At 50.9% G+C, this 9,944-nt stretch overlaps 2 protein-coding genes across 2 annotated transcripts; both read right to left on the reverse strand.

Moving 5' to 3' along the window:
- Window positions 1-98: 98 nt before the first annotated feature.
- LOC119295149 (chaperone protein ClpC1, chloroplastic-like) lies at window positions 99-4,558 on the reverse strand. Its single transcript, XM_037573486.1, has 9 exons — window positions 4,102-4,558; window positions 3,100-3,215; window positions 2,870-2,998; window positions 2,589-2,774; window positions 2,152-2,367; window positions 1,846-2,063; window positions 1,637-1,712; window positions 1,450-1,539; window positions 99-1,366 (listed from the first exon to the last, which is right to left on the reverse strand). Exons 1-9 carry the CDS (start codon window positions 4,556-4,558, stop codon window positions 185-187), a joined length of 2,670 nt encoding a protein of 889 aa, XP_037429383.1. The 3' UTR covers window positions 99-184.
- A 1,904-nt stretch (window positions 4,559-6,462) lies between these two features.
- On the reverse strand, window positions 6,463-9,489 carry LOC119292532 (chaperone protein ClpC3, chloroplastic-like). Its single transcript, XM_037571342.1, has 8 exons — window positions 9,187-9,489; window positions 8,960-9,088; window positions 8,685-8,870; window positions 8,297-8,512; window positions 7,985-8,202; window positions 7,818-7,893; window positions 7,618-7,707; window positions 6,463-7,506 (listed from the first exon to the last, which is right to left on the reverse strand). The coding sequence occupies exons 1-8, from the start codon at window positions 9,487-9,489 to the stop codon at window positions 6,463-6,465; spliced, it is 2,262 nt and encodes a 753-aa protein (XP_037427239.1).
- Window positions 9,490-9,944: the final 455 nt, after the last annotated feature.

Consider the following 9,944-nt stretch of genomic DNA (forward strand, 5'->3'; position numbering starts at 1 on the left):
GTATTGCTTGCCAAATGGCCAGTGTTTGCCGAGCATCAGTAATCAGGAGATCTCTCTTTCATTCACCGCTTACCAAAATGGTAAACATGGCCGGCATCTGAAACTTAACTATGCATCTGCTTTATCCCCTATAGTACAAAATATATAAAAACAAAAAATGAACTGCTTGATTAAACTGTACTAGCTAGGCAGGAAACGCCAGCGGCTGGTCCTCCGGCGAGTCGCTGTGCCTGCTAAGGACGGCGATGTTACCCATCGGGTCGGCATCGATGATCACATAGTCTCCCTCCTTGACATCCTCGGCGAGCATCTTGTCCGCGAGCTTGTCCTCGAGCAGCCTCATGATGGCCCTTCTCAGCGGTCGGGCGCCGTAGCTGGGGTCGTAGCCTTCCTCCACGACCAGATCCTTGAAGTTCTCTGTCACCATCAGCTCGATCCCCTTGGCCTTCATCCGGCCGGTCACCTCCGCAAGCATGATGACGGCGATCTCCTTGACCTCCATCTTGGTGAGCTGCCGGAACACGATCATCTCGTCGAGCCGGTTCAGGAACTCTGGCCGGAAGTACTGCTTCATCTCCTCGTCCACCAGGCTCTTGATCCTGCCGTAGCTGCTGCGGGCCTCACCGTCGTTGTGGTCGAAGCCCAGCTGCTTCCCGCCCTTCTCGATCACGCTGCTGCCGACGTTGGAGGTCATGATGATGAGCGTGTTCTTGAAGTCCACCGTCCGCCCCCTGCTGTCTGTGAGCCGGCCGTCCTCCATGATCTGCAGCATCAGGTTGAACACGTCCGGGTGCGCCTTCTCGATCTCGTCTAGGAGGACCACGGTGTAGGGCCGCCGCCGGACAGCCTCCGTCAGCTGCCCGCCCTCCGTATACCCAACGTAGCCGGGAGGGGAGCCAATGAGCTTGGCCACCGTGTGCCGCTCCATGAACTCGCTCATGTCCAGCCGGACCATGGCCTCCTCCGAGCCGTAATAGCTGGTTGCCAGCGCCTTGGCCAGCTCCGACTTGCCCACGCCCGTCGGGCCGGCGAATATGAAGCTGGCCACGGGCCGGTTGGGGTTCCTGAGCCCGACGCGCGCGCGGCGGATGGCGCGGCCTATGGCCCTGACGGCCTCGTCCTGGCCGATGACGCGCCCGTGCAGGGTCTCCTCCATCTTGAGGAGCCGGCTGGACTCGTCCACGGAGACCTTCTCCACGGGGACGCTGGTCCACGACGCGACGATGCGCTGGATGTCCGCCTCCGTCACCATCGGGCCAGCCGATGCTCCCGACTCCATCTCCGCCTTGCTCACCTCCTTGCTCTTGTCCACCAGCGACATGATCTGGGTCTTGAGCTCAAGCTCTTCCCTGCGAAGCTCTCCGGCCTACATCATTCAGAGAATTAACGTTCTCCTATAAGATGTGCATTTCAGGTTGACTCTTGTTGAATCATAGTCGAAAAGATTACCATCTCGAATTCCTGGGAGCGGATGGCGTCGTTCTTCTGTCTGGTGATTTCCTTGAGCTTCTTGTCGAGATCTTTAGCTTCGTCAGGTAGCTGTCATCATAGCCCAAAATTCAGATTCAGATCTTGTAGACGCAACAACTTGGAAAAATGTTTAGGCGCATCATCATTCAAGAACATCTTGTTTTACCTTGGCATGGCGTAGCCTGACAAGAGATCCTGCCTCATCAACCAGGTCGATTGCTTTGTCTGGGAGGAAACGATCACTGCAAACAAAATAGTCTGTCAGGAAACTTCGTTGTATGCTGGGAACTACTCCTATCCAACACTGAAGTTTGCAAGCAGATCTGACCAACTACTCAGTATGTGATGGTACAAGCGCTCTTGGAATTCACAAACCTGATGTATTGGTATGAGAGCTGGGCAGCGGCGATCAGCGCTTCGTCGCTATATCGGAGTTTGTGGTGGATCTCGTATCGCTCCCGGAGCCCCTTGAGGATTCCTATGGTCTCATCAACTGTGGGCTCCGGAACTTTCACTGGTTGGAAGCGCCTCTCCAGCGCAGGGTCTTTCTCAATGTGCTTCCTGTATTCGTCGATTGTAGTGGCCCCAAGACACTAACAAAAATGTTTGATTTATGAGTTATCACATTTTCCTTGAATCAGACTATACTAGTCACTGCATGAAAAGTGTACATATCTGTACCTGAAGTTCGCCTCTCGCCAGTGCTGGCTTCAGAATGTTAGCAGCGTCAATAGCACCTTCTGCTGCTCCTGCTCCCACCAGAGTGTGGACTTCATCAAGGAAAAGTATTATGTCTCCATTCTGCTTGATCTCTTCCATCAGTTTCTTCAACCTTTCTTCGAACTCTCCACGGTATTTGGTCCCGGCAACAAGAAGTCCCATGTCAAGGGTGATAACCTACCATGACAGGTTACAAGAAGAAGATCCATTATTCATCTCACCTAGTGATGTCAAACAAAATCCAGGACGGCTCAAACAAAAGAAAACATGGCCAATGATGATCATGCCTCATATCTGACTTCGCTTTGTGTACCAGACATATATAGAGCTAAAAGGAAAGGTACACAGAGCCAATATCATATAGCATATTTAACACAAGAGATGTGATGAACACAAACCGTTTTCCCTTCAACTGTTTCAGGCACATCCCCGGTGGCAATGCGCTGCGCAAGGCCTTCCGCGATAGCCGTCTTTCCAACACCGGGTTCTCCAATTAGGCAGGGATTGTTCTTTGTTCGTCTCCCCAAAATCTGCAGCACGCGCTCGATCTGCTTGTTCCTTCCGACGACGGGATCGAGCTTCCCCTACAGAAAATATCAAGATTCACAAGTTATTTACTCTATTTCCTTGCATTCTGAACTACTGCTATTATTATGACATGATGGGCCTAGTTCAGTACCTCCTGTGCTAATTTTGTTAGATTAGTCCCATACTCCTCGAGTGTAGGCATCTTGGCCCCACTGCTTCCTCCCCCAACGCCGGCACCGACAGTTTGATCTTCAGACATGTCAGTGATCATTTTGATAACCTAAAAGAAGCAACACATAACTCATAGCTGTGAGTTTGCCAACTGAGAATGGAAGTAAAAAAAACTGACCGTTTGGTTAACAGTTCTCAGTGTAAATCTACCTCATTGCGAATGTCGCCGAGATCAGCCTGAAAGTTCTTAAGTACAATGGCTGCCGCACCATCTTCCTCACGGATCAACCCAAGAAGCAAGTGTTCCGTTCCAATGTAGTTATGCCCTGGACAGTTTTAAGGCGATTTAGTGCGAGAAAAATAACCGGTTGTCTAAGTTCTTAAAGAAAATATATAATGTGCAGTAGCAACAATAGCAACAAAGAACAATGATAATAAGAGAACTAAATAAGTATTCCTGATTCTTAATAATGCGCCAATGATATTCTATCATGAGAGAATACGGTTAACCATACTGTACTTTGCATCTATGGAATGTCTGGCCATGATTCATATTCTCGATGTCGATCATCGCTGAAATCACCAACATTGTTATTTTGGTTCAGTTTGGCTGAATGACAAAAATTCTCCCTTGACTTTGACTGAAATACAACCAAATTTGGATGAAATTTTGAGTTCTGTTTAAATTCTGCTGAAATTAACGTTCACTGAAATATTTCCACGGCGATGCAAATTTGGAACGCAATACAAATATTCTTATGTCTACCGAAACATATCTGCAATTTTGTTGAAATTACACTGAAAATGAGAACCATATGTGTGGACAAAACAAAACAGCCCCGAATAAAATTGTTTGTGCTGATAAATTGCTGTGCATCAGCATTAGATCAAGAGAAGAACTTTACTAAATAACAAAAGGATAACCGAAGACGACCGCAAGCAAGAGCCATCTTCTTACGCCTACAATTTTTGACCCAAATACAAATATTCTTACGCCTACTGAAACATATCTGCAATTTTGGTGGAATTTACTGCAGATGAAAAACCATGTGTGGACGAAACAAATAAGTTCGTAACAAAATTGTTTGTGCTGATAAATTGCTGTGCATCATCATTAAATCAAGAGAAGAACTTCACTAATAAAAAAAAGATAACCTAAGACGACCGCAAGAACATCTTCTTTGGATGAACTTGCAACGGGGCATAACATACCTAGCTGGCGCGATTCCTCAGTTGAGGACTCGATCACCTTCTTGGCGGACGCGGTGAAGGGGATCTCGATGGGGATGAGGCCAGGGCCCCTCCCGAGGACCTTCTCCACCTCGGCGCGGGCGTCCTTGAGGTTCAGCCCCGCGGACCTGAGCACCTTGGCGGCGATGCCGGTGCCCTCGCCGACGAGGCCCAGGAGGATCTGCTCGCTGCCGACCGTGTGATGCCCGAGGCGCCGCGACTCCTCCTGCGCCAGCATGATCACCCTGATGGCCTTCTCGGTGAAGCTCTCGAACATGGCCCTGGCGACGAGGCGACGCCGGCCCCTCGACGACGATCCGCGCGACGACAACGACGATGGTCCGAAGCCGCCGCCGCCGACGAACACCGACGCGGGCGTGAGCGTGACCGGATGGGTGTGTAAATCTCGTTCTCGCCGGTGGCCGGCGATCGCTGACATCTTGACGGGGCGCCAGCGTGCCGGCTTCGGAAGCGCCGGGACGACGGAGGGAGGCCTCGTGGCGCTCCGGGACCTCCAGCTGGCCGTGCCGCCTCCAAGCCCGGCGGGCGATCCCAGTCCCAGAGCGGGTGGCCTCAGCAAGGCACTCTCCATGGCGGCGGCAGATTTCTAGATAGATAGGTAGCTTCCGGCGACCTGCGGAAGAAGAAGACCAAGGTTAACAGACAGAAAATTGACGATCATCGGCATTGTTTCGCAGCCAAGAACAGGATTTGGAATCTTGGTAAGAAAATTAACGGCGTGATCCGCGGGATCGATCTTCATCACGGACAGGAAGAAGAACGTAACGGGGCCATGCATGGAATCATGGATTGATGGGATTAAATCGATCTGTTGTTCACGTACCAGAGGGACTCCGATCCTGGAACAATGGCCAGGGGGATCGATTAGGGCTGGGCTGATTAGAAACACACAAGTACAGAAAGAGATCACGTCCACCGCACCACAATCAGAATCAGGTACCCAGTTGCCTACGAGAGGGAGAGTTCCGCCGAGGGTGGCGCGCTTCCATGGAAGGGGACCCGCGGCCAGTTGTGGGCCAGAGACTTTGAGACGGACACCACTGCACCGCGGACATCAGTTTTTTTTAATCGGTTATATGCTATTCAGCGAACGTTCGTTAGGGGGCAATGGCAAATGCAAACGTTTTTTTTATGGAAGTCCTTCGGAGCACACATATAGCAATTCCTAAAAACCAACACGATAATGTATGCTGGTTAAGACAGTCCTTTATCGTGAGTACCCATGAGGTTCACCAGTGACGCGAGGCCTTTCCGATGGCCGGTAGGCGATGCATAGGTGATTGAGGCCCATGAGAGGAGAAAATCCTCGTCATCAGGCGGCGCCCAATGAGGTGTTGCATGGTCTCCGACGCTTGGTCGCAGAGGGCGCAATAATCATTGTGCGGCAGACCGTGTCGTGCCAATATCGCCAAGGTCCAGCATGTAATGAAGAACCACCCGGGAAGGGTGCCCAAGTTTTCATGTCAAGGTCAATGCAGGAAAGTGGTGGAGCCGCTGAACAACACTCGGTAGCAGGAACTGATCGAGCAGCATCCATCACACGTCAATCTCCAAGAGAGGCGGTCGAGAGTAGTGGATAGTTTCACACGGTGGAGGGGGCACCAAAGCTATACGTATTTCACAAGCACAGCTAAACCGAGGGCTCCATGAACATCACCTAACCAGGCATGGCCAGCGAGCCCCTCAACAACCGAAGGCGAAGTTTTTGTTGATAGTGAGGTGTCATTCTCACCTCTGCGGAGCTTCAGCAAGGCCGAATGGGCCGTGACCTGTCCAACCCATGAAGTTTTACACATTATCCGTCTACTCCCGGGCCTTAAAACAACAGCCCATGAGCTTTTTTGCATGTTGGCCCACCCTCCTTTGAGCTGCAAGCTACCTCGCAAGCTTGAACCTTTGTAACTCTTGGTCTTTAGTATATATGTGCGCGACGTGTAGTTGGTGTTTCAAAAAAGACCCGGATCAACTTGTTCGAATCTACCCATGAAATCATAAGCGAAATCAGATCTAGATCAACTTTTTTTCATGTAACTTCACTTTTGAAGGGTGAGCTGTGAATTGCGAAGCTCATAGTTTAGCAAAGTTTGCTAATACTTTAGTTTAGAGGCGTCATGTATGGCTTGGCCAGCCGCATGATCCAGTTTGTATCCCACTGTCTGTGGAATTTGATCAATAAAAATGGCTTTTCCCCTAAAAAACCCGTGACTATGGAAGCATCACAAAATATTCAGCCACACAGGCATCCCCGCATCATTCAACCAAAGGCCGGTCACAAAAGAAAGACATTGACAATTGTTGATAGCAATAGTGGAAACACACTGGTCAGCCAGCCCGTCGGTTGTGGACGACCACGTTCCCTTCGGCGTCAGCATCTAGAGTCAGCGAATCCCCTTCCTTGGCCTCCCCGGCGAGCATCATGTCCACGAGCTTGTCCTCCAGCAGCCTGGTGATGGCCCTCCGCAGCGGCCGCGCGCCGTAGCTGCGGTCGTAGCCTTCCTCGGCCACCAGCTCCTTGAACCTCTCCGTCACCCGCAGCTCCATCCCCTTCTCCCTCATCCGGCGGACGACCTCCTCCAGCATCTTGGAGGCGATCTCCTTCATCTCCGGCTTGGTGAGCTCCCGGAACACGATCACCTCGTCGAGCCGGTTCAGGAACTCCGGCGGGAACCCGTGCTTCTCCTTCATCCCCTTCTCGACCATCACGCCCGTCATCTCCCCGTCGCCGCCGCTGCCGGCGTTAGACGTCATGATGATGATGGTGTTCCGGAAGTCCACCGTCCTCCCCTTGCCGTCCGTCAGCCTGCCGTCCTCCAGCACCTGCAGCAGCATGTTGTACACGTCCCTGTGCGCCTTCTCGACCTCGTCGAACAGCACCACCGCGTACGGCCGCCGGCGCACCGCCTCCGTCAGCTGCCCGCCCTCCTCGTACCCGACGTAGCCCGGGGACGCCCCGACCAGCTTCGCCACCGCGTGCCGCTCGCTGAACTCGCTCATGTCCAGCCGGACCATGGCCTCCTCCGAGCCGTAGTTGCACGCGGCGAGCGCCTTGACGACCTCCGTCTTGCCCACGCCCGTCGGGCCGGCGAACACGAAGCTGGCGATCGGCCGGCTGGGGTCGCGAAGGCCGGCGCGCGAGCGGCGCATGGCGCGGCTCACGGCCTTCACGGCCTCGTCCTGGCCGACGACGCGCCGGTGCAGGGTCTCCTCCATCGTTAGCAGCCCGGCCGACTCGTCCGCGGAGACCCTCTCCACGGGGATGCCGGTCGACGAGGAGACGACGCGCTGGATGTCCGCCTCGGTGACCATCGGCACGGCAGACGTGATCTGGGACGTGAGCTCCAGCTCTTCCATGTGAAGCTCTTTTGCCTGTAATCATATATCATCATAATGGAAATTGTAAACGAAATGTGGAATCATATAACAAGAAATAAGCTCTTTTGGCTGATTGATTGATTGATCGGAAGAGAAGGCGATTACCAGCTCGAAATTCTGGCAACGGACGGCGTCGTCCCTCCGTTTGATGATTTCCTCGCGCTTCTTGCAGAGATCCTTGACTTCCTCAGGTACCTGTCAGTGTCAGTATAGTTTGAAATTCAGATTCTCGGATCATGAAAACTAAACTGCGTGCAGGATTACATTTAGGTGCATCATATATTCATATGAGAGAAAATGTTTACCTTGCCATGACGTATCCTGACTTGAGATCCCGCTTCATCAATCAAGTCGATGGCTTTATCCGGGAGGAAACGGTTACTGCAAACAGAAGGCAGTGTTCAAAAAAGACCAAACGGAACGGAAATATACTGAAACCATCAGAGAGAGCAACACAGGTAGAGTCAGAAACCTGATGTATCTCTGCGAGAGCCGAGCAGCGGCGATCAGCGCCTCGTCGGTATATCGGAGTTTGTGGTGGTCCTCGTACCCCTCCTGGAGCCCTCTGAGAATTCCTATGGCTTCATCAACCGTGGGCTCTAGAACTTTCACAGGCTGGAACCGCCTCTCCAGCGCAGGGTCTTTCTCAATGTGCTTGGCGTATTCGTCGAATGTGGTGGCTCCGATACACTGACAACCAAAGTTACAGCGAGCAATTTTTCATCAGCGACGATGTCGGCATGACCAATTGACCAACTATGGAGTAGAACATTTTTGGGTGTACCTGAATTTCACCTCTTGCCAGTGCTGGCTTCAGAATGTTGGCCGCGTCGATAGCACCTTCTGCTGCTCCTGCTCCTACCAGGGTGTGAACTTCATCGAGGAACAGTATTACCTCGCCATTCTGTTTGAGTTCTTCCATCAAGTTCTTCAGCCTTTCTTCGAACTCTCCACGGTATTTGGTACCGGCAACTAGGAGCCCCATGTCAAGGCTGATAACCTGCCATGATAGTTCATATTTATGACAAGAGCAGCTAACTAAGTCTTCATCTCACACAAAACGTGCAGGACTGCTAAAACTACAGAAATTCAAGTTCAGAACATTTTAAGTACGAGACAGGTCAAAATTTTAGCCAAAAGAGAAGAGATGTCATCGGAGCGAGCACACGAACCGTTTTCCCTTGAATTGTTTCAGGAACATCCCCGGCAGTGATACGTAGCGCAAGCCCTTCGACTATCACCGTTTTCCCAACACCGGGCTCTCCAATCAGACAGGGATTCTTCTTCTTCATTTTGCCCAAGATTTGTGTGACGCTCTCGATCTCCTTTTCCCTTCCGACAACAGGTGCTAGCTTCCCCTGTATTAAAATGGCATGCCTTCTCTTTCAACATTCTTATTTTCTGTTGAAATTAATTTGCAATGCATATTCAATCTAGTTTATAGTACCTCCTGTGCTAATTTTGTAAGATTCGTCCCATACTGCTCGAGTGTCGGCATCTTAGCTTCACTGCTTCCTGCCACAACACGAGCACCAACGGCTTGACCACGCGTGGCTTGAAAAATCCTGCGGAAGATCTATGATGCAAGACAAATTTTTACGACACAAATGAAGCATGAACTCACAGCTAGACATACATAAGTATGACTCTAAAATCTAAATGCACTTTATTTACCTCATCAAGCGCATAGCCCACAGCAACTATAACAATGGTGTGTGCGACGATACGTGCTACATTTGCAAGGTTGTGCTGGCCTAAAAAAAGCCGTGTCTCCTCTTGTGCGACGGCCATGACATCTAACGCGTGCTCAGTGAAACCCTCAAGCATTGCTCTGGTGACGAAACGATCATCCTTTTTCCCTCTCGACGATGACATCCTCAAACCTTGCTCTGTTGAGCTGAAGCCGAGGCCAGGAGTAACCGCGGGAGCGTGTGCTACTCGTAGGCCTGGCATCTTAGCATTGTGGCGGTGAGCCATCGAAACCACGGAGGGACGCCTCCTGGTTATGTGGGGTGATCGAAGAGAAGGTGGCCCGAGCAAGGTCGTTCCTGCCACCACTGCGAGTGCAGCTCCATAACCTGTGGGTTGCAGATAATTAGATCAGGATAAGCAACATTCAGATGTGTCCTTGGAAGAGTTCAGTACAGTTCATGCATTCCGATGATCAGATCACATCTAGACACCAAAATAATTTGTGCAGAATCCTGGAATTTTTTCTTCCTTTTGAGGAAGAAAGACTGCCGGGACAACGTAGTAAACCATATAGTATTCTGAAACATGGCAAATTTATAGCTCAACTTTGTTCACCTAAGCGTACACATAGTTTCAAGTAAACAACAGTTACCATTATTAAGAGGTTTAAATTTCCATTTGAAACAATGACACGAAAAAAAAAACGATCCCTAAAATTCGCTACTACTCAAACATACATT

The sequence above is a fragment of the Triticum dicoccoides genome, chromosome 4B (assembly GCF_002162155.2).
Source record: "Triticum dicoccoides isolate Atlit2015 ecotype Zavitan chromosome 4B, WEW_v2.0, whole genome shotgun sequence".
NCBI classification, from domain to species: domain Eukaryota; kingdom Viridiplantae; phylum Streptophyta; class Magnoliopsida; order Poales; family Poaceae; genus Triticum; species Triticum dicoccoides.

Excerpts from the sequence above, each read along its gene's own strand:
- LOC119295149 (XM_037573486.1), bottom strand. The coding sequence starts at position 4,558 with ATGTCAGCGATCGCCGGCCACCGGCGAGAACGAGATTTACACACCCAT. Across the intron at positions 3,216-4,101 it reads TGAGGAATCGCGCCAGCTAG|GGCATAACTACATTGGAACG; the intron begins GTATGTTATGCC and ends AAAACTGTCCAG. Across the intron at positions 1,540-1,636 it reads TCAGGCTACGCCATGCCAAG|CTACCTGACGAAGCTAAAGA; the intron begins GTAAAACAAGAT and ends CTATGATGACAG.
- LOC119292532 (XM_037571342.1), bottom strand. The coding sequence starts at position 9,489 with ATGGCTCACCGCCACAATGCTAAGATGCCAGGCCTACGAGTAGCACAC. Across the intron at positions 8,871-8,959 it reads TTACAAAATTAGCACAGGAG|GGGAAGCTAGCACCTGTTGT; the intron begins GTACTATAAACT and ends ATTTTAATACAG. Across the intron at positions 7,507-7,617 it reads GTTGCCAGAATTTCGAGCTG|GCAAAAGAGCTTCACATGGA; the intron begins GTAATCGCCTTC and ends ATATGATTACAG.